Consider the following 25,982-nt stretch of genomic DNA (forward strand, 5'->3'; position numbering starts at 1 on the left):
GCCCTCTAACATATGTCACCCCCCTGCCCCCCCAACTCCCTGGCTCCTGTACTGGGGCCCCTCGTTAATTAACCGCTATGAGAGGTGGGGTGGCGTGCCCCCGCGCGACCTTTCGCACCCAGGAGCAAGTGTGAAAGCTCAGGAAAGTGCATGGCTCCTCCCTCACTCTGCGTGGCTGCCTCTCGGTCTCCTTCGGCTCGGCCCAGGCTCAGGACACTAACGCGGGAGGGAGGTCACGCGCCATCCCTCCTGTCACACTCCTCAGTTCGCTCATTCATCCGCTGAACAATCACTCCTCAGTGCTGTGCCCTAAATCCCGGCTTTAAACCGATTTTGCTGAAACTTTTTAACTAATGATACTTGAAATGAATACGTGCGAGGCAATCGGAGCTAATTAGGACGACTCCTCGCACAAGTACAGAAACATTAAGATGACATACTGTTCATTCAGGATTACTTTAATTGGGCCAATTATTGTAATTTCGGTCGCAATTATGGTCAGAGATAAAAGAGGCTTTCTGAAGCACGTTTTGTTCGATTCCCTTTATGCATACAGCCTAATAAGGCTTTAAGTATCACGCTTCAAAAAATGGGGTTGGGTGGGGGGGGGACATTTTTTTCCACACTTTTGAACTTCTGTGCCCTTGAGTGAGGGTTTCTTTCTTTCCCGCGGGCTTTGTGCTGCCTCTCTACGTCCCTCACGTAGCGAGCTTGTCTCAAGGAGCTTGTGCTGGTCCTAGAACAAGGCAGATATGCCTCCTCTTCCTCTGTGGACTGGAGGCTGTCATGCCGTTGGGTATAAGGAGCAACCCGCAATGTAATAGCGTGGCATCGTTCAGCAAAGTCTATTTCACAGAGGAGTGGAGTACTGTGTCTGACAGGACATGCAATGAGTAGTGGGCTGGCTGAGCGAGAGAGAGAGAGAGGCTGTGTGCCGAATAGGGGGACAGGAAAGTGTTTGTAACACTCTTCAGAGAGCATGCTGGGACAGAGGAATTGGTTTCGGTGCTTCTGTTCTCCCCATTGTCATATAAAGAAAAGCCCCTACATGACCTCTCCAGTTTTGCGACGGAACGATGACGGAAGTGGAAATGAGTGAAAAATCGCAACAGTGCCTGCACAAAGCTGTTTATCACTCACTGAAGTAATCCTGCAGATGAGATGATTTTACAAGGAAAGGACAGTCCTGAACCTTCCAGGCATCCAGAAAACACAGTCCATAAAGATGAGTGCTTTTCATTGGCCCCTTCCTGTGCGATTCTGAAACACGCAGCCTTTGATGAATTCAAAGGTAATTTGAAGGTTAGAGGACGTTCTACTCCACAGTGCCCGATGCCCGAGAAACACGTTGGCCAGAGGCGCAGATCTTCACGTTACTGGGCTCCGTTGTGAGCGAAGAAAGGTTGTGGTGGTATAAATAGCTGCACAGGTCTGCAAAAGGTCAGCGATAACCTTTTGAAAAGGCACGGAGGCCCACCGCGCCGTCAGTCATCCAAGGCCCAGAAGACCTCCTGGGGGACAGGGATGCAATATGGGACCCACCGAGGTCACATGCTGGGAGGTGCTCTCTGGTAAGGAAGGAAGAATGACAGAAATGGAGAAAATGACAAGAAAAAAAATGGCAGCACACTGAGGATATCTAGCTAAAGAACAGCGTGTAATAGCTCATGCGAAGGCTATGACATTCAATCGCTTTTTAAATTGGTTCGCATAGGAGCAGTTTTGGGTGGAAGTGATTTATGATGTTCGCTCAGTTCCGTGAAGTTCCTCCTAGTTGTTACCTAAGTTGTTACCTAAGCTTTCCAGTTTCTAGTTCGCTCTTGCGCACAAGGTCAAACAAACGGTAAGGAATGAATCAGCTTCTAGAATAGCCTTCCTCACTCTTCATGAGTAAGCCCACCTTGCTGGCACAGTCTGTAGGCTGTGTATGCCCTTCTTCTGAAGCCAATGAGTAACAAACTGTTTTCCTGCAATGGGCTTGGCGCTTCCTGAATCTCTCCCTACAAATGGTCTAGGATGTGACATTTTCCAGATGGTGAATTATACATAGACTGTTTGGTGAAGTTGCTCAACTTAGGCCAAAGTACCTCTTTTGTGATCTCTTGAAGCCACCTATCGCCGGACAGCCTTCGGAATACGTCTTCTGTCATAAGACTTAATGCACGAGGGATAGACCTAACGCCTCGCGCACACACACCAGCTGTGGAGTGGCTATTGAATAACTCTTGAGCCCTGGTTTATAAAACTGGTTTTGTGTATAGATGAGTTTAAGGGTTTCAGAGGATTCTAAGAGTTCCAATTTACAAATATCGTTCTGCGGGTTCAGTTCCGTTTTATTGACTCGCTGTTTTTTCGACCCTAATGCGTGTTAGTGTCCGGTTCTACCTGTTTAATTCCATTCCGGGTCATTTCCGTCATGTGACTGCTGCACTAAAGGTCTATTACTGATCTCATAAAGCTTCCTCACTCCTGCAACGTCCCTTAAACTGGAGCACACTGCGCTCTTCTTCCCCAGCCGGTGTGGCTCCCTGCGTTCGCTGCAAGTTTGCTGCGCAGCCGTAAACATGTTTGCTCTGCCTGCTTGATTGAGCGCCTGGCACGGACGCCTACGGGTCCGCATGCCGACGTTCCGGCCGCTCCCACCAGCGCCACCTCTCCCGGAGAGCCGCTGGCTGCCGCCAGCCGCCCGTCACGCATCATCCAGCGACTGTTGCTCTTTTGACGGCAGGGATGTCAGTTGTCGTCCTGAGGCTCACAAAATAAATGCGTACGTCTGGGCCTCCTACGGTAGCCGGGCGGCGCTTGCCGCGAGCATCCTCGTGCTGTGCACGCACGGGTGGCTGGATGCACGGTGCAACTTCGGGCTGGGGGGGTCAGGAGAGGGACGTGCCGCTTCTCGTCAGCTTCTGCTGTTCTGTTGTGGGTTTTGTTTGGGGGGGGGGGGGGGGGGGGGGGTTTGTAAAAGGAAGCGGTGGAAGAAAGAAGTCAGCGCTGGGATCGATCAGCATTTGGAGAAACGCGAGCCAGAAGCCTCCCGTGCAGCCGGTGTTTAAGGCGTCCGTGCCGCGGGCTCAATAGCGCCATCAATAGCGCTATTGTGTGGTCGGCTGCAGGAGTCCCGGTGTGCTTTTATCTCTGTTTATAAAGGCAGGGGGCACGGGGGTACTGAATCTGAACGTTTTCAGCTGACGAAACTCGGCAGAGCTCGGTTTCCCCTGATGCCACTGCTCCCATGAAAGATGACGGATAAATGCCTCTGTTCATTTGCATATCTCTCCCAAAGCTAAAAAAAAAAAAAAAGACAAGAATGTCAACAGCAATTTGGAAACAAATTGACGTTTGTGCCAACTTTTCCTTCCACATAGAATCGGGGGGGGGGGAACCCTCTTTTCGATGTGGATGTACCCCAATGGCTAGAGCTGATGTAAATAGCACTCGGCACGTGTTCGAGCCGGAGGACGCGGAGACATTCATCCCGAACAATACGCTAGCAGCTTCGTGCTTTGACTGCCAGCGGCGGGGAGCAGTGTTGCTATATGTAGCCCTCCTAATCTGGTCTGTGAAAACAAGCTTGCATGAAGAGAACGAGCACCAACACGTATCTGCCGAGGGGGAGATGGCCTGCTATGAGTAAGCACCCATATGTCCTCGGTGGCTGACCAACAGACACCCCCCCCCCCCCCCCCCCCCCCCCCCCCCCCCCCCCCCCCCCCCCCCCCCCCCCCCCCCCCGCACCGCACCGGTCTGGCTGCTTTTCGGTTCAAGCCGTTGGAATGAGCGCATCACGATGCTGTGTTTACGGCCGCCCGGGCCGTTTTGGTGCGGGTGTTGTACTTGGACGCAGCCCGTGGCGGGGTGTTTGCTGCCTTTTTGCTCCATGCCAGATTAAATAGAGCGCCTTTGCTCAGCTCTTTCATGCCCAAGACCATTCAACAGTCTGCACAGTGTTGGAGCACCGTGCGCGTGCGCGCGTGTATCCTGTGTGTTTATGCATTTGTGCTCTGTAAACAAACCACACGCATTACCTTTTGGAACACATTAATTACCAGCTCATCATACTGCTCTAGCTATGTGGAAGGGAACCCGCGCAGTGTTGCGTTTAAACCCGTCACGATTAGCAGAGATGGCAGACCCAGTAAAAATGACTTTAAATTTGTGGTGTACCATATGATGGTGGCATGTATTTAAACAGGATGTTGAAAAGGCAGTTGTTTTGCAAAGGTACAGCTAAACAGTATTATTAAGTCGTTCATATCCAATTTATTTTGAGATGTTGGCTCAAAATGCAGTTTGAATATGATGTCAATCTTGGAAGTTCTTAACTTCTTTCAGTTACAATTGTGTGAATAAGATATGAATCATTTGTCCAAATATGGAACATATGCACATCGAGGCTGTTCCTGGAAGCTCTGATGTATAATTTGATCTTATTTAGCCATAAGCCATAAGAGAACTTCCTTAAAAGCTGGTCACTGGAGGCATGCTAGTGAGTGGAGTAATGTGTTTGGGGCGGTGCGGTCTTGTGACAGAGGAAGTCTCTTGAGAGACTCTTGTCACTGGCTCCTGTTTGTCTGTGAGCGAGCACGCACACACACACACATTCTCACACGCACACAGTCTCACACACGCAAATAAACAAGCCCAGCTGGACTTCGGAAGAGACAAGCCGGCCAGTCCGGCCTAATCCAGTGCGTGGGAAACGAACCAAATTTCGTTTCCTAACTGGCAACACATCCCTTCAGCCCAAGCCCTCCCCCCTGTCTGTCTGTGACATGGACACGCCCCCCCCCACCTCTCCCCCCCCCCCGTCCGGTGTCCGCCACACGGAAGGTCGGGTGACGGCCCGCGCTGTCGAGGAGCGGCCTTTGGACGCGGCGGAGGTCAGCGGCAGGCGCCGCGTGGGCCTTTGTCCAGCATGCGCAACATCTGCTTTCGCCGCCATCACCTCGCCCACGCAGCCTGCCCCCGCACCCGCCCACGAGCCCGCCTGCCCCGCGCTAGAACGCACTGTTGCCCTGGCTGCTCACCGCGTCACATGTCCGCGAGGCTCAGAGGTCAACGGAGAAACAGATCAGAACGGTCGTTGCTGCCTTACCACAGCAGTGTAGAAAAACCCCCCAAAAAACCCCACAAATGCAGCCCTAGGCAGAGCTCCTGGAGCAACACCGACAGAAATCCTTCTGACTACGTTTTCTACATCGTAAAACCTTGCAGCTAATTTATTGTAATTGTAATAGATCAGAAACTGTAGTAAAATAATTTGAGTTGTGAGTGGAATGGTTCCTAAATCAAGTTTGGAGCTTGAAAACGCCAGGAAAAAGTTTTTTGGGGTTTTTTTTTGTTTGTTTTTTTTTTTACTGGGTATTGTAGTAAAGGAGTGGCATTGCGGTAAAGCCCCAGCTCGGTGCAGTAGCCTTCCCCGGGCCCGGTTGTTTACCCCAGCACTCCACTTCAGCTGTGCGCTGCGGACCCAGAGCTGCAACGCCCCACCACTCCCCTCTCCAAATGGAGCCAATTTCACCCTTTCAAACCGGATTGCTTAAATCAGCGTAGCGAAAGCGCGCCAAGCTGTGAGCTCAGCCAGTACGTGGTACAATCCGCACTCATTACTTGGGAGAGGGGGAACAATAACAGCACGGCCTGTGCTTTCGACCAGCTGATAAGATGGGAAATACCAGCACAGCCAGTGCTCCCAGTATGAGAGGGAGACGGAGAGGGTGGTGGTGCACCCAGAATGTCTCAGCAGGCACAAATGTTGAGATGCATCTGATGTGCATTCCCATGCCTAAAAGCATCTTATCTGAAACTCTGACACTGTAGTCTGGCGGGCTCTGTCGAAGTAAAGCCAAAAGCGCGTGTTCAAAGTTTTGAGTGTTTTGGGTCTTCCCAGTTTTGTCTTTTCTCGGCCGTGGTGTTTCAGGATTTCGAAAAACATTCCCACCACCAAAGACGTGGAGCCCTTGCTGGAGATTGATGGTGACATTCGCAGCTTTGAGGTGTTCCTGTCCTCTCGAACGCCTGTGCTCACGGCCCAAGACGTGGACATGTTCCTGCCCTGCACAGTCAACCTGGACCCCAAACTCCGCGAGATCATTGCTGGTATCTAGACACGCGCGCGCACACACCCCTGCATGCCACCAGCTGCCAGATTCGCTTTAAAAAGTGACCTTTCCAAACTGCTCAGACTTAAGTTAAGACTCATCAGTCGTTAAACGGGCCAGATTAGGTAGAGCCAGAGCGCAGTTATCCTTTTACGCGCCTCCGTGTTGTGTTTGTGGAGCGCAGATCTCCACGGCGAGGTGTGCTCAGAGCCCACGCCAGCCCTGTAAACGATTCCACCCCTCAGCCCAGAGCATGAAACAAGGGTCCCTATTGTGCTCACCTCCAGGATGTGAAACACTGCGGGAAATTGACTCCTCATTTCCGAGGCACTCGGGCTGTTTCTTACCCCGAGCAGAAACGTATGATTACTGCGCACAGAAAATAAACGCCGTCTGACTTTTTCTGGCATGTTGCACTGGTAATCTGCTGAATCTTTTGGGAGAAGTCTGTTTGGTCATCAGTGTTTGTTGTTTTGAGAACCAACCCACAGAGGCTTTTCTTCTTTCTCACATAGGACTCACTAAAAATGCTTTGAGTCATTTGGCTAAAGTTAACTGTGAGTAGTGGGAGGATGGGATTGTGTTCTAAGCGCAGGGTGAGATTATAATCTTGTATCTCCCCCCCCCCCCCCCCCCCCCACAGATGTGCGTGATGTGCGCGAGCAGATGCACATCGGAGGAGTGAGCTATCCCACGTTGCCCCTGCAGGAGGCGCCGGTGCGTCCGCCGTCTGTGTTCGGCCAGGCCCCCGCCGCCTGCTCACCTGCGGCTTCCTTCGCTGTGGGGGGCCTGCTCCCCACGCAACCTCCCAGCAGCTATTTCAGCGGCCTAACCGGGCCACAGCACCCCTTCTACAACCGGGTGAGACGCATCCACACACCCCCCCCCCCCCCCCCCACACACACACACACACAGCCGTAGGCACAATTGCTCATGTTCAGTGACCCATTTTCATGAAGTCAAAAGAAGACCGCAACCACGTGCTTTTGCGCACCGAAAAGCGCAACATCAGGTCCGGCTCCTCCAGAGTGTCTCTTTCGTCCCCTTCAATAAGTTGAGCTCTGTTGTGGTTAACCCAGTTAAGCTGCGCTTCACAGCTTGTGATTTTCCTTGTGACATTTTGCGTTGCTGTACTGGCTTGTCTTTTGTTTAACCCTTCCTCATGCACTCCTCATTCATTCCTTCTCTCTCCTCCACCTCCTTAGCCTTATTTCCCTCATCATGTTTATCACCTGCCCCGACATTACCCCGGCAACTCCCTCCATGCCCCTTCCCACCCACCCTCCAAATTGGCCTTCTCTAAGGACCTCAGCTCTGGACTAGTAAGTATATGACCGACCTAAGAACTGTAGGAGAGCTCGGCACCTCTGGAGTGCCTCGCGCTGTCTGTATAGAGTTGACCCACAGAGCCATCTGAGCATTTTAATGTGGATCAGGGCTCCTTAGATCAGGGCTTCTTAATCCTTGTGCTGGAATTGCCATTTTTGTGTTTTCCTGATGCGGTGTTCAGCACCTGGTCATCTACATGAACTCTCTCCACGGCGTTAGATCAGGGTGCACTCAAAACCACTCAGTGCGCTGGTGTCGAGCACCCCTGGTGTTTGGCCCATAATCCCAGATGTACCCTTGATGCGCTCCTTTTCCATCTTGGGTTTGTTTGCGGTTACTTTACACTATTACACTTGTTTTTAGCTTTGAAGTCTGAGCACACTTTTTTTCTTCACTCTCTCCCTACGCCACTGTGGTGTAAACCTTCTGTTTAAGTTATTTTGTGACAGATTTTGTGGAGGTAGAAAAGAGCCGTTTAGAGCTCATGAAGTTTACAGGCTGCAGAAGTGCTAGTGCGTTTCAAGTTCCCTCACACCCGAATTCCCTGCCCTCGACTGTGTGTGTGCACGTGTGTGAGGGTGTATATCTACACGTGCTTCTATGCTCACATTGTCTCCTCTAGTCTCTCTCTCTCTCTCTCTCTCTCTCTCTCCATTCTGCTTCACATTTTACCCCTCCTCTCTTCCCTTTGTCAGGGTGTTATCAGAGAAGATGTCTCGGAGGGTTCCCCCTCTCTGGTACCCCAAGAGTGTGACACTCTGCGTGCGTGTGTGAGAATGCGGTTCACGTGTTCACGTTTTATGACTGCTGCTTGCTCATACACATGTGCGTGCGCGCATGCACACACACGCATGCACATTGCACGCACTTTCTGTTAGAATGCACGATGACATGGGCTCGTGTTGTCATACCCACCCTTTGTGTCGCGCGTTCTGTCCTGTATCGTCCAGCTTGCCTGCCCGTGTGGGTATATTAGCCTGGTTGTCCCGACACTGTACTAACGTGCTCTGCTGGAATGCAGCATTACTGCTGTGTGGCATCTTGACTTTGTGAGCATCTGAACATGATGAGTGATACAGACCAGGGAGTGGATCAAATGAACAGCCCACTCATGCAATTAGCTGTTTATGCCACCCCCAGTCTTATATCATGGCGCTTTTATTCTGCGTTAGTGACCATTTAATAATCTCTCTCTCTCTCTCCCTTTTGGTGGCTGGCTCTATTGCTTGGGATTAGTATCAGCGGCCCTGGGTTCGTGTGCACAATGAGAGCTCTCTTATCTCCAGGAATAAGACCCCATTTCCCCTCCTGCAATCCCACCCTCTGGTTGGGGTGGGACACATCTAGAATGCAACTTTTGCTTCTCACTCTGGGGAGGGAGCAGACACGTGCACTTCCTTCTGTCTGTCTGTCTCGCTGTCTCTCTCTCTTGTGCTCTCTCTCGCGCTCTCTCTTTGTTGCGCTCCCTCTCTCTCTCTCTCATGTGCTCACTCACCTATTCAGTTCTCTATCTACTGTTTCCGCAATCCTATGAATATAGTTCATGTGTTCTCCCAATTTTATCCTTGTATGAAATATATCTATTTATATTTTGTGTGTCCACGTGGCAGGTGGAATGTTGTGGAGAATTGGGTTGAAGTATGCGTTCAGGGATAGCACTGTTGGCTAAAGCGCAGCCATGCTACTGCCCTGACATTTCTGTTGTTGTTGTTGTTGTTGTTGTTGTTACTACTACACATTTTATTATTTAGAGGTTTATTTCTGTTTAAAGGAGTAAAGTTGAGTTTGAAGTTTATTTGATTTTCATCTTATACAGTTGGTACATTCCACTTGCAGTAAAACTATTAAAAATTGAGATAAAGGTTGTCAATATGATTTTAAAAAATATGATTTCAACTCTTAAATTCAATTTAACCACTATAATTCATACATGATGTCCCTTATACCCCCTCGACAAAATCTCTACTCTCGTCTCGTCTCCTTACTCTCAAGCAGACCAAATGTCAATCCCCGAGAGCGAAGCAGGTTCCTTAGACTGTCTCAGTCTCACATGCCACATTCAGTACCCAGCAGGCTGTTCACTGCTGAGATTGTGGGTCTAATGTTTTCTGGCATCGTATGGCAGTGTTTCAGTACTAGACTTTTGGGATCCCAGACACTGCACATTTTCTGCTTTCCTACCAGACTGTCCCTGATACAGCCCCAGAAGAGCGGGTCAGTTTCCTGTTGAGTTCAAACAGTTGTCACCATAGGAATCTCTCAAAACTGTGCATGCGCGGCCTCAGACTAGGGACCACTGCCGTACACTAGCGTAAAAATTTAGACCCACTATCAGAACGGCCTCAAAAATGTTGTAATTTGTCAGATTAATATATTTAATGTCAGTTATTAAAGGCACAAGAACGCATAAGTTTCGGTAGTTCTACCATAGAACGTTTGTGCTGCCTAGAAATAGGCCACAATTCATAGTAACTGCTGGGCGCTCAGCTTTCACTTCTCACACCACTGACCTACAGCATGAATCTTATTCCTCATTTGGCCTTGCCAGTGGGAGTTTGTTATTGGAAGGGATTTCCCAGACCACCAGCTTTCATTATCTGTTTCCAGAACAGCGCTGGTGGCTTTGCAATGACACACTGTTTTCAGTGCGCATGGACAATTTGGCTCGACCCTGCTAGGAGTCCGATTTCCGGCCGCCACCATTCTGAAGACGGCAAAGAGATGAAGCTTCTAGTTCCCTTGTAAACAGACAGGTTTAGTGTATGTTCAGCTACCAAGGAGACCAGAAATAATGCATTTGACTTGGCCTTTGTGAAGGCCAAGACACTGTAATGCCAGAGCTCTTCACCAAAGTGATGTACAGTACAGTATTATGTAGTGCACTCCAGTAATATTGATAAAATGGTGAATTTGCAAACGTGAAGTCCAGTATTCTGAGTTTTAGAAATTCAATGGAAAATGCTGGCCGGAGCAGTTTACCAGCAAATGTGTTTTTCTTCCTGCATGAACATGCTTGCTGTGGATGAGAGGGAGGCACTGCATAGTTCTCTTGGTGAACACAGCTGATGTTTAGAACAGCTGTTCCGTAAATCATCGTCTGTGGAATGTCTTATATCAACAGCAATCCATTAAATGCTCTGGCCATCTCTCTCTATCGTTGGCTACCCAAGACAGCAAGTGTATTTAGGAGTACGCAGCCAGTGCAACCCATCTGATGATTCTGGCACTGCGTTCAATTGTGCAAACAGCTTTATGAAGGATGTAGACATGGTGGGCTGAACAGAAACAGAAATTAAACTGCCGTCATACTGCGTTCATACAGTTCGTTCAGCATTATATGTAGCTGTATTTGGTTTGGGTCTCAGAAGAGGGGCTCACATTAATCTTTAAATGTTCCTCAAGTCTTCAAAGTAAAGAGTAAGGTACCATTAGTGCTGGAGACTTTTTTTCCTGGCCGGATACTAATTGGCTCCATTTTACGTTCACCAAAACTCGGGTCAGACTCATTACAGGTCATCATAGTGAAGTACTGTTGTGGTTTCATACCACACAGATTTGAGATTAGGTCAACTATTAATCTGAACCCTAGACCTACGAGGGCCCAAATCAACGATAAATCTGAACCCTAGACCTACGAGGGCCCAAATCAACGATAAATCTGAACCCTAGACCTACGAGGGCCCAAATCAACGATAAATCTGAACCCTAGACCTACGAGGGCCCAAATCAACGATTAATCTGAACCCTAGACCTACGAGGGCCCAAATCAACGATAAATCTGAACCCTAGACCTACGAGGGCCCAAATCAACGATAAATCTGAACCCTAGACCTACGAGGGTCTTGCATAAGCTATTTTTTCCCTTAAATGTGGCTGCTCTCTTGGGAACAAGTGGACCAGCATGACTGAAGGGGGATGCTTCTCCCTTAACCAAGCTTGAGTATGGAGGCTGTGAGAAAGTGTTCAATACAAAGCCCAACAGGCCTCTGAAATCACTATCAGTTAGTCAGCTACTAGTGCTGAAACTGAACATGGAGAGGCAACATTTAGAAGTTTGTTAAAAGTTTTGAAAACAGTTAAACGATTGGTGAAAGGATTGAAACAATTGTAGAGGGATTCAACTGATGTTTTGAAACAACTTGCTATTAGCTGTAGACAGTTATTTATATTTTATACATATTGCCCTCTATGTATAGTGAAAGAGCATTTGGCTAATGTGGTTGTATCTTAAGAAATGTTAATACAAGTAAGCAATGCCAAAAAATGCTTCTGGAATTTATGGGAGTATTTGGTTGTTATGGTAACTTTAACACTAAGCGAAGCCTCTCATGTGCAGAAGATTTTGTTCTGATTACATCTGTTGTACAAGGACATTGGTGTGTTCAGTGAATTGCTAGATTTAGGGCGCATATTAACAGTTCACTGAATTCTCAGTTCTAATTAAATCATTTGGATTGACGAAAGACTCTACATAGCCAGTATGGTCCTTGGAAATTCTCGGGCTCGGACACTCCCTGTCGACGAGGGGAGTGTTTGAAGAGACGATCGCATTTTTTCACGTTGAGGCTTTTCATACAAGCCCTCAAATCTGGGCTACCAAATTGATTTCTGATGACTTCGATCCGTGCCATAAACCCCTGGCGTTTCTGAGGGGCTTCCATGTCTGCTGGCATTCATTCCCCCATTGCATCCCGCCACCTGATTTCACTAATGAGCACTCAAAGAAGGGATCTTAATTAGTGACTTCAGGTGGAGTGGTGCATAGTTGGAAAGAATACCCGCAGTCACTGTGCCTCTTGATGGAGCCAGTGGAGTGCCATAAATAACCGAGAACATGTGTTCTTCAGAGAAGGCTAGCTAGCTTTGCATGCTGCTCCGGCCTGCTCTCCCATTCTCCGTTATATGGTGCAGACGACGTCCTCATTGTCTCTTTGATAGCACTGCCTGCATGCGTGGACGATGTAGATAATAGGAACGAGTAACTGTGTGTGTGTGTGTGTGTGTGTGTGTGTGTGTGTGTGTGTGTGTGTGTGTGTGTGTGCGCGCGCGCGCATGCAGGGATCTGGTTCTACAGTGCCTTCTGGGATCCTCAGCTCTCTCAGTACCGACAGCGTGTGTGAGCGACTCAAACAGATCGAGGGCCTGGACGCCAGCATGCTGAAGCAGTACACCAACACCATCAAAAAGGTATTCTTTAGTGAGACGGCACCCATGCCTGTTCCACAAGCATTACACAAGCATTGCCTCAAGTGTGTAGACAATGGACCGACCTCTGTGAAGAGATGTTTTGCATCAGTAAGAGGCCTTGAACTACCCCACATGTTCACTGATGTCTGGGATCTTGGCCAATGGGTGGAAGTCACATGACAAAAAGTAACATGTCACTTTCGCCCACCGCTGTAACACCATCTGTTTATTTTGTAAAGACCAATCTTATCATCTACATGTGGGGAACACAGCTTTGACCTTAAGAGTTTGTTTTCCACTGAACGCCATCTGAGGGATGGCGATGACATGAATAAAGGCCCAGAAACCTCCCATCATACCACCTAGCGGCGGAGCAGCAGTGGCCCCCACACTCAAAGGTCTCCATTGTAGCGGGGGATGGAGCTCTTCATCACCCACATCAAACCAGCGTGCACCAAACACAAGCGCGCCATTTGTTTTCCCAAAGCCCTCGCGGCCCCAGAGAAATAAAACGGTTCACGGTAGCTTCAGGGCGCCACTGAATGGCACGAGTGTTGGTAGCTCCCAGCATCTGACCGAGGTCATCTCGTGACTGTCTGCAAACCGCAGGCGAACATCAATGGCCGGGTCTTGTGCCAGTGCAACCTGGAGGAGCTCAGGACGGAGATGAACATGAACTTCGGAGACTGGCACCTGTTCAAGGCCACGGTAAGGGCTCACTGCCTTTGTCCAGCAGACCCTTCGAAACGCACTTCTCCCCCAACCAAATTTTTCTACACCTCCTTGTGCATCTTTTGCCAATTTGTAATGTTTAGGGGGTTTCATGCATCACAGCATCACTGCCCCCACCTCCCGATGGGAGGCTATTTGCACAATCCCTCTTTCGAGAAGGCGTCCGGCGCGAGGCTGAAATCAGGAACACATGTAGCTTGTGTTGATCAGATTTCCATTTGTGCTTCCACAAACGAATGTTGTGTTGCCAGCAAGCACGCAGCCATCTGGTCCAAGATGGCGGCTCTCCCAATGAAGGAAGGTTATTGTCAGTGGGAGCTCAGTATCCACTCAAAGATCTGAATAGCTTGACTTTTACGAGAAAGTAGCATTCTTTAGGCTGAAAACATGTCCATGAGGCCAAGTGGTCTGTATGGTCCTTGCAGTTTGGCTGAAGATACTGGACTGCACCAAAGTGCAATATTCACTGCCTAGTCAATAACATATATTACAGACATTTGTTCCATTAAGGATGCTAATGACTGAGTTTTTTTTACAGTGATGACTTTTATACCTAAACTGGGTAATGTGCTTTTTACGTTACTGTCAGTATATCCACAGCCAATCTACAAGCTACATGTACAGGTGCTTCCATTGCAGCTAAACCTGTTTTAAACCTTAAAGTGCTCTAGTAATCAGTAATCAGACTCCATCCCTCAGTGCCTCTACCTTACACTCGGGCTGGGCAACCGAAAGCTGAGTGCTGTGTTCCGCTCTTTCTCAGGTGCTGGAGCAGCGGCAGGCAGAGAGCCAGGCCCTGCAGGACGAGTGCGGGGGAGGCGAGACGCGGGGCGCCCCCGCCTCCCTCCCAGCCGCTCCCCCCTGCGACGGAGCCCTGCACTACAACCTCAACCTCAGCTTCGAAGAGCTCAGCACGGCCGGCCTGGATGAGCCCAGCAGGCAGGCCAGCAACCACTGGCCGGTGGGTGGAGAGTTAATGCTCTAGCCCATCATATAAATAATCCAGTCCTTCCTCTGGCCCGCTGGTACACTCACACAGCCCTTAAGCACAGCCTGTCCACTTAGAAAATGGCAGAGGCTCGTCATTGACTAAACAACCAAAGGGGAGTTGGACCTAATAAAGTACCTGCTATATTTGTGAATGTTTGCATAAAGTGTGTTTATAAATGCCATTTAAGTGCGGGTAAAAAAACACCCAGCACCTGGCCTGTCATAAATGGGTTATTCCACTACAGAGGCCTTTATACGCTAACTTACACAGAGTACAGATTTCCAGTACGGTGCGGCAGATGACTCTGAAGCAGTTGGGCTAGGGCTAAATAGTAACCCAACACACTCCTGTTTGTTCGAGACATGGTAGCCTATCTAAGGCCACCTAGATGATGGGTGTACCTTAAAAATTGGCCACTCGGTATAATACACTACCATGTTCATAAATATAGATAAGCATTTAGTCACTGAACAACAACACATCTGTCATAAGACACACACATCGTCAGAACTCATTTATAGATCAGGTGTTCGCTACACATGCTGTCCTATAATTGTAAGTACACAATCTGCCACCGTTTTTTTTTTTTTTTTTTTTTTTTTTTTTTTTTCCCTCCTCCCCCCGCCCCCCCCTCAACCTAAGCTTTCTCGTTTAACACAGAAGCAGAGTCTAGCTTCTGCTTTTCAGTAGTGTATTATCAGAGGGAAAACGGCCTGTGGTTTACTGGGTGACAAACGGAGTATTCTTTGACCTGGATGAGCAGAGGAAGTGAAGAGCTGACCTGACTCACTCTCTCACACATACAAACACACACACACTCGTGTGTTGATACGAGCGGCACTTTGTCACATACGGATGGCTATTTCTGGTGTTGCTCTGCTCACACTCAAAAAGTTGTCACTCATTTACCATATTTACCAAGCGCACACAAGCAGAGAATATAAGGTTTTACATTAGTGTTAAAGCCATGAGTGGTGGGCTTCTTTTTTTTTTTCTTTTTTTTCTTTTTTTTTTTTTAACCTGAGCTCTCTGCATGCATGTCTGTCTGTGTTTTGGTGTTGACCCTGTAACTCCAGGCTGCGAGTCACAAGACTTCCAGCATGTCCAGCCTGAACTCTCAGGAGTCCTCCAACGACATCAGCAAGCTGACAGACAGGCAGCAAGCAGAGTACCACAGCGCCTACCAGGACTACATCTCGCAGATGGCCCAGCTGGAAGCGCCTGGCCCCAGAGCCGAGAGAACAGCCCAGCCCCTGCCGGCCTATCTCACCTCGGCCAGCTCCGAAGACGGGGCCAAGGAGGGCGAGCAGGAAGGTCGCAAGCCCAAGAGAAGCCCCAAACCCGGGGACGTCATGGCAGAGCATGCGGCCGGCCTGGACGTGCTTCACCCCATCACTGAGGAGGACGAGAAGTCTGACAGCGGGGGCGCTGCACCACAGTACCGCAGAGTGCTCAGTGAGGAGGACGAGTCCGGGCCGGAGGACACAGACGCCACCCCGCTGCTGTGGGAGCTGCAGCGGAGGCAAGCGTGGCCAGCGGGCGGCCAGCGACTCGTCCCCGCAGCGACAGCGGTGAAGGGCTTCGCTCTGGCCATGGCGCTGGACAAGAAGGAGTCATCGGACTCTGGCATGAGGTCCAGCAGCAGCTCGTCTGACCCCTCCCTGCAGGACGAGGAGAGTGAGTGGGCCCAGGAGGAGGAGGAGACGCATCTTATTGAGCTGGACCTGGATAGCCCGGTGCCCAAGTGCCTGCCCCCGCGGAGCCTGAGCCAAGGCCTGCAGGAGGATGCGGCCGCCGCCCGCATGTCCATCTGCTCGGAAGCGCCGTCCGAGGGAAGCCTGCCGGCCAGCAGCCCCGAGGAGAACTGGCCCACCTCGGCCGTCACCAACCTCAACCGCGCAGCCAGCAACGCGGCACAGGCCACCAACAATAACAACGGCGACGAGGGCGCCCCCCCCGACAGCACACCGCTCATCATTGGCCCGGGCTCCAGGACTGATGCAGCCAACCAGAACCTGCTCGCGGTTCACGTGAAGATGAGAGCATCAGCCAGGGGGGATGCCGACCGGGGCGAAGAGAGGGAGAGTGTGCTCTGAACAGCTGCTTCTCCGCACACACCATGCTCCTCAGGGAGGGTGAGAACCGGAATAAATTCGGTCTGTTACAAGTAAAAGAGTTTGGGGTACATTATGTTCACGTGTTCGCGATGGTTTAACAAACCAAAAACGATTCAGGGTGGAAATGTTACCTTTTTAAGTCATGAATTTAAATATTAAGCTTCATTTCAGCTAAACCCACTATCAGGTACTGACACAAAGGAAAAGGATTGTGGCTGTTTATTTTGATGTTACACATGGTACCTGAAATTGACATTGCCTACACATCTCATGGTTTCAAAGACATGGCTATAGAGAGAACTGAGTCATGTGGTCCCTGGGTTCACTGAGAATTAAACAAGGGTCACGCTACTGAGTGGCTCAGTCCAAAATCATATTAAATATTTTGATTAAAGGGAATCTCTTGGAGTTTTCTGAAAACCAAAAGAACATGGACTACTTTCCATTTGTAGTAGTTAGGTGCTAGAAAGGTTTCAAATAGGCAGTATCATCTGAGATCGTGGTGGCTTAGGTTAAATGTTCTGGAATTTTTGTGGTCAATTTGCAACAGGCTAGCTCCACTATATCTAGTGGTGTATAAGTGCTAGGCTGTTATCACGTAGAGGACATAAACTTGTTTGTTGTGGTGGTGTGTGTATGGTGACCTATACCTTGTGATTCTTCTGTGCACTGAAGGATGGAGCTTTACCGTTTACTATTTATTAATCGTTGGTGAAACTGTGGAGATCAGTGTTTAGGTTCAGGAAATACGAAGCCGCTTCTGTATGAATCTTGTATACGCTGTATGTGAAGAGCAGTCGACATTTCCTCAAAATGCATGACCATGTTTAAGGAAGTAATAAACATTTCGAACAGGTTTTTTTCGTATTTCCCCCTCCTCTTTCGTGCTATTCAAATGAAGCGGAAGACATGCGCAGATGTATACGGTGTTGACTATACGCGGGGGTGACGCTGCACAATCGGAACATGCAAACGATCATACATGATCCCGAAATTGCCTCCGACTCAACTATGTAGAGCGGTTTCTGTGTTACTCGGAAATCGGGATATGCTAAATAAATCGTGTTATGTATATAGAAAAGGTAATCATTAAAGACCAGTTAACATTTATTAAAAACTATTGTAGATCGTCCAGTAGGTGGCACACTCTTCATACTTTGGCCTATTCCAAAGCAGAAGGTGTAGGGGTCGCGGCCAGTTGTACGTCTGGGTTGTGAAATTCTTTCCAAGATGAAAAGTGACCGAGATGGTTAGCCTACAGTTTTGTGGACCGTCATCTAGAAATTCAGCGGAGCCATGACTTCATTTAATCTGACATTGACGCAAATCACGGAGATGACGTCTCAGAATTGCATGTGGTCGGGTTGCTTAACGGGGAGTGTCTTCGGCTGATCCACTGGGCTCTTGTTTTTGAGCATAGTTCTGCTTCCATTAACTCTACCAAGAAAATATCATTATAAATAACAATTATAGGATAAACAGTCAGCCGAGCTCCTGAAAGGTTAGGCTGGGTCACCAAACCCCGTTTACATTAACCAGTGAACAAATGGCTTGGCTCAATCACCTGTGCTCGTCAAAGTATTGGCTCCCCACAAAAATGGCTGGGTTAACGTTAGGCTAAAACGAGATCTGCGGACCGGAAAGACGCTCCAGATGCGTTTACCAGTCATGGAGAGCCCACAGGACGTAAGCAACAAAAGGCAGGTATAAACGTTAAACAGTCTACCTTCACACGACGCTTTGCAAATAGATTCCCCGTGCGTTCAAACGCGTTTTACCCCTATTTTAAAGCAGATAAATCTAGGTTACCGTGATCTTATTATACATTTAGAAAGATGGCCTGTAGACACTTCTCTACCAGTTTTCAGGTTCCGAAGTCAGACCAATATCCTACATCGAGTCTTCGAAGCATCTACAGTTTATGCAGGCTGAAGCGTACAGTAAAGGACAGCTGTTTGGCACCTGCAAGACAGCGACACTTACACAGGCCTACATCTACAGATTACAACAGACAAACGTTCAAATAAAGCATTTGATTTATTTTTTTTTTATATAAAAAGGTACGATTTACAATTACTTTTATAAAAAGTTTCAGCATAATTAAGTACAACATAACACTTTGCAGCTTGGTAGTCCAATTTCTGCAACTATACAAGATACAACTCTGAAAGAGTTCACAAGATTTCACGCGCTTATGTCATATTCAACGTCCAGTCCTTCATGTGTCAAAAGAATGACGCTTCTTGACAAAAACAGACTAAACTTTTTACAGTAACTAACGACGTCGTCTCCTATTCACACTGCATCTTCACGAAAAAGCGAAGACTTCTCACTTAAGAGAAGGGCCTCTTGTGACATTTCATCTTTCATTCGTTTTCCCTCCCATTTTCGGGAATATAGTGCTTCTTCCTCTTGAAGAAAAAAGACTAAAGTCTTTAGATAAATAATCAATGTCCGAACTGATAACACATCACAGATTGTCCTTTTAGATGCAACGTCTCTTGATTTAGTTGAAGAAAAAAAATCCAGACCGGGAACAGAAATTGAGGGAAAAAAGTCAGTTTCCAGGTCCTGTGTGTTCATGTCTTAACCAAACACCTGCAAAAGATTGAGAAAGAGAGGCGCATTTAGAAAATGCAAACAGGGCAGAGATCCGGACAGCCTGGCGCCAGGGGGGAAGCCGCACTTCTACCATTTAACCAAACCCTGCGCTCCAGATGTCCGCACTAGCGCGGCCAGGAGCCTTCGGTTTGGGGGCGGGAGGGGGGGACGATTACGGTGTCAGCACAGGTTTAAAAGAAGTCTTTGAGAGTCCATTGAAGATTCAAAGCTTTTGTCTGCTTTATTATTTTCCAAGTTATTGCATCGCTCAGTCCGAGGGCTATACGCGCCGATCTCGCATCATCTGGTCACATTTGCAATAGCAACATTTGATCAGTTCCCATTTTAGTTCTACCATCAGCACGATAATGCATCATAAACGGTGCATTTACCTGATTAACGGTAAAGTGTCCTGCTGTCCTCTGTGATCAAGTCTGACTGAAACTCCGGCGTCTACAGAGAAAAGACGACAGTCGGTCATTTTTCCGGTTCAGGCTTAAATTGGAAAAAGCCACAGAATTATCTAAACGTATCGGCATAAACAGCCGCTTTATCACAAGCCATTTCGTACATTTATACCACATACAGCTACACCATAAACCAGTTCAGTATAAAGTGAAACCGCATTTACGTCTAGGCTCTCGCGCGTTCTTCTATGGAGCGCGCCCTACGGTTTTGCTTAAATACGTGCGTGCGGGGTAGTTGGCGAGATCCTTTACCTGTAAGGACAGGACACTGATGTCCGTGTTGAGCGTCGTCAGGGGTGTCCTCGACGACGTGCCCTGCCCCGGCCGTGGGTGATGGAGACTGGTAATTGCGGAATTGGAGTCAAGTGCGATCTGCAGGTCCAGAATGTAGTCGATTACGTGTTGCAAGATTTCCATTTTGCTCACGTTCTTGTTCTGCGGGATGCTCGGCACCAGCTCCTTCAGTTTGGAGTAGCAGTCGTTCATGTTGTACAGCAAGCTCAGGGGGTCGTCCACAGGGGTCTTGCTCCGAGAGATCCCAAGACTATGCTCCGTCATGCTCGCACCGTTTTTCCGGAAAGACCTGACTGGACTTATTGCTTTCATACTGACACTTTGCAAAAAAAAAACCCACACTCGACGATTTTGAAAAGACAATTTTTTTTTGGGGGGGGGGGGGGTGTTGTTTGTTCTGCTTCTAGTAGCGCCGGTGTTGAAGCAAACGCACTGGATTAACAAGCTGTCATCGCCGAATATATACCCAGCTGGGTGGGTTTGTACGCAGCATCTTAGATGCCGTTGATTGGTCGGATGGGCTGTGTCAATCAACACTTTCCTGCTACGGGATAGGCCAATGAGCGGAGCGCCCAAGTCCCGCCCAGGCCTTCCGCATTTTTAACCAGTGAAAGCGCATGAGTAAGGTGGCGCTGACTGCTTTCAGCTTTCATGGATAATTCCACAATTCACTATACCTGTTTCTGATCAGGAGAATTGGTCTCTTGCAGCGAGAGACTTGTTTTATTCGAAGGTCTCACTTCATTTAATAACAACGGCCAAAATATTGGCAGACAGAAATCAGTCATCAAACACTTGAACGTTTTATTGTTCAGTTTAATAATGTCAGATTGTAGATTCTAGACAATAAAACACAAAATGATTCAGTTGTGACCTATTCCTTATCTGACCCTTATTATATTACATGTTAGGGTTAGAAACATATTTAGGGTTGGAAGTTCCTTACCGTTGGTGATGGGCTATACGTTAAATACTACCCATATTGGAAAATTCATTTCTTTCTATTCATTTTTTTTTAAATTGTGAATGTTAATATTTTACACGTTATTTGATCGTTTATATATTAAGTGAGAGAGATTCCTTTAAAAGACATCGTTAATAAGGTCAGTCTAAACGTGAGTGTTGACAGCCGGCCTGTCAACAGGACTAGTGTACGTATTCCGGAGGGACATGTTCCTGGCGAACAGAATTTAAGGAATGTGAGTTGCACTGGAATTCTAGGGAACGATGAGCGTAAATGGAGAAATAAAACCTATTTCCTAAAATGTATTCCTGGGGAAATGCATCACAACATATTATTCAATAATCTGTGGCACTAGATTTATGATCGATTCTGATGCAGGTCTTTGCTCTGGAGAGCTCATGTTTATTTAGCAAAAACGTTGATTAAAGATTTTGGTGTTGGTAAAAGAGACTAAAGCTATTGAGTGTGTGTCGCACTGTAGACTGGTCTGTGTGAAAATCAGTCGACAATAATAACGGAGAACTCCAATATTTCCTGTGACAAATAGTAATTAGGGAGTTAAGTGGGAGACAAATCAGGGTTCCGACTGAGCTCCATCTGATCAAGGAGCCGCTTGCAGACATGTGTTGGAATGCCGTGTAGTGCTTATGTGCTGGAACGCATTGTTTCATTGCAAACTCATCATCAGATCCCCAGCACGTTACTAGCAAAGCTCCTGCTACAGTTGTTAGCATCTGTGGCTACACTTAAGCACACTCCTTTTAACAAGAAAAAAAAAGTTGTTTAAAATCTCAGTTTTCACTTATTTGTAAATCTATCCATTTGCTATCTAGTCTGGTATAAAGCCCGCTTCAAGCTGGAAAACAGCACTCCGAAGGGGGCCATACACACCCAGACGACCCTTGTGCAAGTCTAATATGATCTGGGATTCCTTAAATCGTGTCCACATCTGGTGCATTTGGCTTTTTTCGATCGTCTCCCTCGTTCTTTTTGTTCTCCCAGCTGTGCACATTTCGCACAACGTCCTGACTGATCCCTGACAGGTGATGAATTGGCACCAAGTAAGCGGCGGCGCGGAGCAGCGCCGCGAGCCTCAACACTCTCGCAGACTCTCTGGCGCCAGGCTCGTGACGTCACCCATTCACAGCAGCCCTCCAGCCAGTCCTCGCGGCGCCGTTCGGGCGGCTGCCATGGCGACGGGGGCCGTCACTTAGCGCTGGTTCTCAGCTGATCAATGGGCCCGAGTGCTGAGAGATCGGAGTTCAGCTCGTCACCTCAGCCCTCCTGCGCTCCGGGGCCCGCACACCTGCGTCGATTTGCATTTCTTGGGTTACATTTAACTTAGAAAACTTGTCGTCCTTTCAGAGCTGTGCAAGAAGAGACAACAATGGCCACATTTAAAAGAAACCAGGTGATATAACGTAGTTTGCCTTAAGTTACCTTCGGTCACGCTATCCTACACACAGCGAACCCACACGGCTGACACCTTTAGATAGTGCTGGTTTGCGTAATTACGCATGAAAAAAAACAAACAAAAAACCATTCCAGTCGATTGGAGTTTTTACTATTCCACTCGACTTTGTTCGTGGATCACGATCGCCTAAACCTAAGATGCGTCTCGTAGATATTTTTCTTTGGCCAAATGTTGCAGCCACAGTGCCTCAATCGGCTGTTTCCAGTGGTCCTAACTTGGAGTGCTTAAAGATATCTGTATTGAAAGTTACATTTTCCTTGTCGCACACGCTTCTTTTGAGTAGGAAGATGCCAAAAAACCCACGATAAAGTTGCCAGAACGTTGAAGAGTTCTCCGGGGGCCGGCGTCAGAGTGTCTGCACCGCCTACCACGCTGTTCCAGCTCACTGCAGCTGCACACATCTCCTTCACTCTCCCACTTCAGCAAAACCAAAGGGAATGGGAATTCCCTGAAAACTAGCTAGCTACACTTATTTTTCCCCAAGGAGCCGTTCGCTCTGGAAGAAATCTTTACCCGCCCTCTAATCATCTTTACATATAAACCCATAACACTATTATTTTGTCGTGGCTCTACAGCGACAAAACTAACGCCGTGCCTATTCGGAACGCGTTTAAACTTTAGCCCTGTTTTGTTGGGGGGGGGGGGGGGGGGGGGATTCTTGCATAAATTCAACGAATCGTCTCGTTAACATTTTATAAGTCTGCAGTGGGCTTATCGTATGTCTTAGTCTAAATTCGCGCAAAACTTTGCCGACGTGTCCAAATAGTCCCGTCTAGTCCGAATCCCCGCAGCGCGTTCGTCTATAATTAAAAAACGACGTTCGTTTTTGACCGGATTTTCTCTCCTCGTCGGCGTCCGATCCACCGAGTCATGGGTCTGCGGCGAAGAGCGCTGGTTTGTGCGCGCCGATCTCCGCACCTCCCGAGCAAAAAAAAAAAAAAAAAAAAAAAAACCCAAACAAACAACAAAAAAAAGCTCCTCCGCTGGAGCCCGAGCACGTTCCCACGCGCTCGTCGCGTGCAGCAAGGTAAACGCGTGGCGCGCGACCTCTTGTACAGACGCGGAGCCCGTGGGCGTGGCGTTGGCGGAGCCCCAGGACCGGGGGTCGCCAAACGTTACCGTTCAGCGTGGTTAGCTTTCAACACTTCCACTTGCGGGACTATTAATCGCGGTTTTAGATGCAGTGTTAAGTATTAAACGTTGCGTCAATGGGGCTCCATCGCCACCCTAGTTAACCTTTCCGAATCTGTTAAGGCTTAACACGTTTCATAAGGAAACAAAAACGCGAGATAAAGTTGAAGTCAGAGATAAAAGTGTCGTGCTCCTTTTATAATACTTGGGTAAGATCAGTAGCATTGTGAGACTTTAATGTGACACTCAATATCTCTTTCATAACGAAAATAATCATGCACATCCTATGGAACAAAGATACAAACAAAAGATAGCTTGGTGACATAAAGGCAAGCTTTGGTGTGCAAAATTTGAAGTGACCTTGTTATTGTTATATAACTGTGAGAAATGTGAGTCGAATTGCAGTAATTTGCAGGAAATCTCCAGAGATCCATACAGAGGCATTTTAAATGTGGAAAATACCAATTTCCACAAATAGGATACCAAAAGCCGTTTCATTATTTCCTGATATCATTTGCCCGATGTAATTATGACCAGCACCGTGTCTGCTGTTAAAGAAAGGAAGGTTTTTTTGTCTCTGAAGGCCTAGAAGGCTGCAGAGTAAATACAGAAGAGACACACTCATTAGGGAAGTTGAATCCTGAAAGGCTCCTTTCATGGCCTGAGCACCACAGTCTCAAGTGTCACACAGGAATCGAGAGTTTTGTAGGAGATCTGAAACCTCCTGACACTATCTGATCCGCCATCAGCCTGCAACTGGTTGGTTTTTGTGGTAGCATTTGCCACTCCGACTTCCCTGGCTTTGTTCTCAGGGTCCGTCGGCTAGCACTGCGTGGCCTGGCTCTGTCGGTGGGAAACAGCAGGTTTCTCTGGCGCCACTTCCTCACTGGGTTTAGCTCTCCTCGAGCTCTTACTCAATCCTCGTCTCTTTATATAGCACAGTGGGAAGAGTGGGCCAGCGTGGGTCACTCCTTTTGAGTTGAAACAGAACTGGAAACTGCAAGTTAAGCGAGAAGTCAAAACCTAACCTTACCTGATCCATCGGCACGCACCACGCCCGAGATTTTTCACTGTTTGATTTGCTTTTACTTGTCACCATTTTCACAAAAATACATTTACTGGCTTTTATTTTTCTGTCCAGCATGCAACAGCTATGCAACCTCAGGAACACCTGGCAAATACTCCTGAGTTATGTCATAAAGTGTTATGCACATTGTGGCTTGCTTATACTGGCTTGTCCTTGTTGTTGAGAAACAAACAGACTGCTTAACTAGAAATTTACTCCATCAGCTGAACGAAACATTTGTACCGACACCTGAATGGAGTGACTTTATCAGAACATACAACTAGCATGTGTGTGAGCATCACCAGTATATTAGAATTGTAGATTATTGTGACTGATAGGAGTAACAAGCTAATGGAGTTAAAGTACTGGCTTTCATACACCCATGCCAAATCTGGAATTAAAGGGAAGCACTGTGAATAAATTATGCTTTAACTGAATGAGATTCTGATGGAATGTTACAATCTAATGCATTATCGTGAAGGAGTTGTCAGGTTTTTAAGGTGGATTATTGAGCTTAAAGATATTACTGTCTCTTCTGGCTGCATTTAGTTTGTTACATACGGACCTCTGCACAGCCACTGTGGTAGAAGTGATGCTGTCCTTTAAAGCAGCCCACTTCCATACCTGTTTGCTGCGCCTGTCCAATCAGTAGTATCATATGGTGGTGGTGCTATAAACCCCATTAGGCTCATTTTATGTGGTTGTGAATTCTAGAGAGGTTGTCAAGGTGGTGACGTGCAGCTGAACACTCATCTGGGTTTTCATGTATCATTTAGTGGAGCACAGGAAGGATCAGCTGGCGGGGTGCCAGTGTTTCACAAGAGCAGGGGGATCACATTCAGCAGGTAATCTATTTGTCCAAGTGTTCCAGCCCTGCAAATGCAATTTAAAGCAACGTTCCCCCATGCTAGAATCAACAGTTTGTTAGTTTTAATCAGGGTGCGTTCGTGGCAGCGTTAAGAGATGAAGCAAAACGTCATTGCCTCTGTCGACGGGCCCGTTTTGGCACTGGCCAGAGTGTGTTGCACTATAACTGCGGAGCTGAAGCGATTCCGCTTGTTTATCAGACTGAGAAAGTGGTAGTCTGAAGTGGTGCTGCTCTCTGCCTGTCTGAGATGTGCCCTGATTTCGGTACGCCTAATTAGTGGAGGCCTTTTATTAACATACTGCTGGGTTCACCATAACTCGGAGTGCCTCTAAAGAGGATGGCTGAAATTCGTTCTGCCCGCAACAGCCACTGCCCCTAACAGCATGTGCAGTCCGGAGCGTATCGTAAAAGCTAATGTCATGCCGTATTGATTCCTGCATGGTGTTCTTCGTCGAGGTGCACACCCTTGGGAACAGGGAATGCGCATGCTGATGGAAGTTGTGTTTCTCATTATTTGTTCAAAGCTGCCCACTCCCCCCCCACTTCAATGCCACATGAATTATTCAAACTATGGTAATGAGGCTCTGTGGAATTTCGAGGGCCTCTTTGATAGTGGTTCAATGCGGCATCATGTATGGTTGGGGGGCTGCATTTCCAGAG

General features: G+C 47.9%; 2 protein-coding genes across 8 annotated transcripts in view; one reads left to right on the forward strand and one right to left on the reverse strand.

The window, feature by feature from the left end:
- Positions 1 to 17,315, forward strand: part of kidins220a (kinase D-interacting substrate 220a) — a 34,865-nt gene extending 17,550 nt beyond the window's left edge. For 2 of the 7 annotated variants that reach the window (XM_035533033.1, XM_035533036.1), the window contains 8 exons: positions 5,921 to 6,099; positions 6,745 to 6,962; positions 7,307 to 7,423; positions 8,126 to 8,200; positions 12,489 to 12,617; positions 13,227 to 13,325; positions 14,113 to 14,310; positions 15,417 to 17,315. In XM_035533033.1, the coding sequence (XP_035388926.1) occupies positions 5,921 to 6,099; positions 6,745 to 6,962; positions 7,307 to 7,423; positions 8,126 to 8,200; positions 12,489 to 12,617; positions 13,227 to 13,325; positions 14,113 to 14,310; positions 15,417 to 16,436 (2,035 nt within the window). In that variant the 3' untranslated portion in view covers positions 16,437 to 17,315. Of the gene's footprint in view, positions 1 to 5,920; positions 6,100 to 6,744; positions 6,963 to 7,306; positions 7,424 to 8,125; positions 8,201 to 12,488; positions 12,618 to 13,226; positions 13,326 to 14,112; positions 14,311 to 15,416 lie in introns of those variants that run through there. The other 5 variants (XM_035533034.1, XM_035533037.1, XM_035533035.1 and 2 more) reach the window with 5 other exon arrangements.
- A 1,160-nt stretch (positions 17,316 to 18,475) lies between these two features.
- id2a (inhibitor of DNA binding 2a) lies at positions 18,476 to 20,239 on the reverse strand. The gene is made up of 3 exons (XM_027012890.2): positions 19,778 to 20,239; positions 19,451 to 19,511; positions 18,476 to 19,055 (listed from the first exon to the last, which is right to left on the reverse strand). The coding sequence occupies exons 1-2, from the start codon at positions 20,129 to 20,131 to the stop codon at positions 19,455 to 19,457; spliced, it is 411 nt and encodes a 136-aa protein (XP_026868691.2). The 5' UTR covers positions 20,132 to 20,239; the 3' UTR covers positions 18,476 to 19,055; positions 19,451 to 19,454.
- Between the last annotated feature and the right edge of the window lie 5,743 nt (positions 20,240 to 25,982).

The sequence above is a fragment of the Electrophorus electricus genome, chromosome 13 (genome assembly GCF_013358815.1).
Source record: "Electrophorus electricus isolate fEleEle1 chromosome 13, fEleEle1.pri, whole genome shotgun sequence".
NCBI classification, from domain to species: Eukaryota; Metazoa; Chordata; class Actinopteri; order Gymnotiformes; family Gymnotidae; genus Electrophorus; species Electrophorus electricus.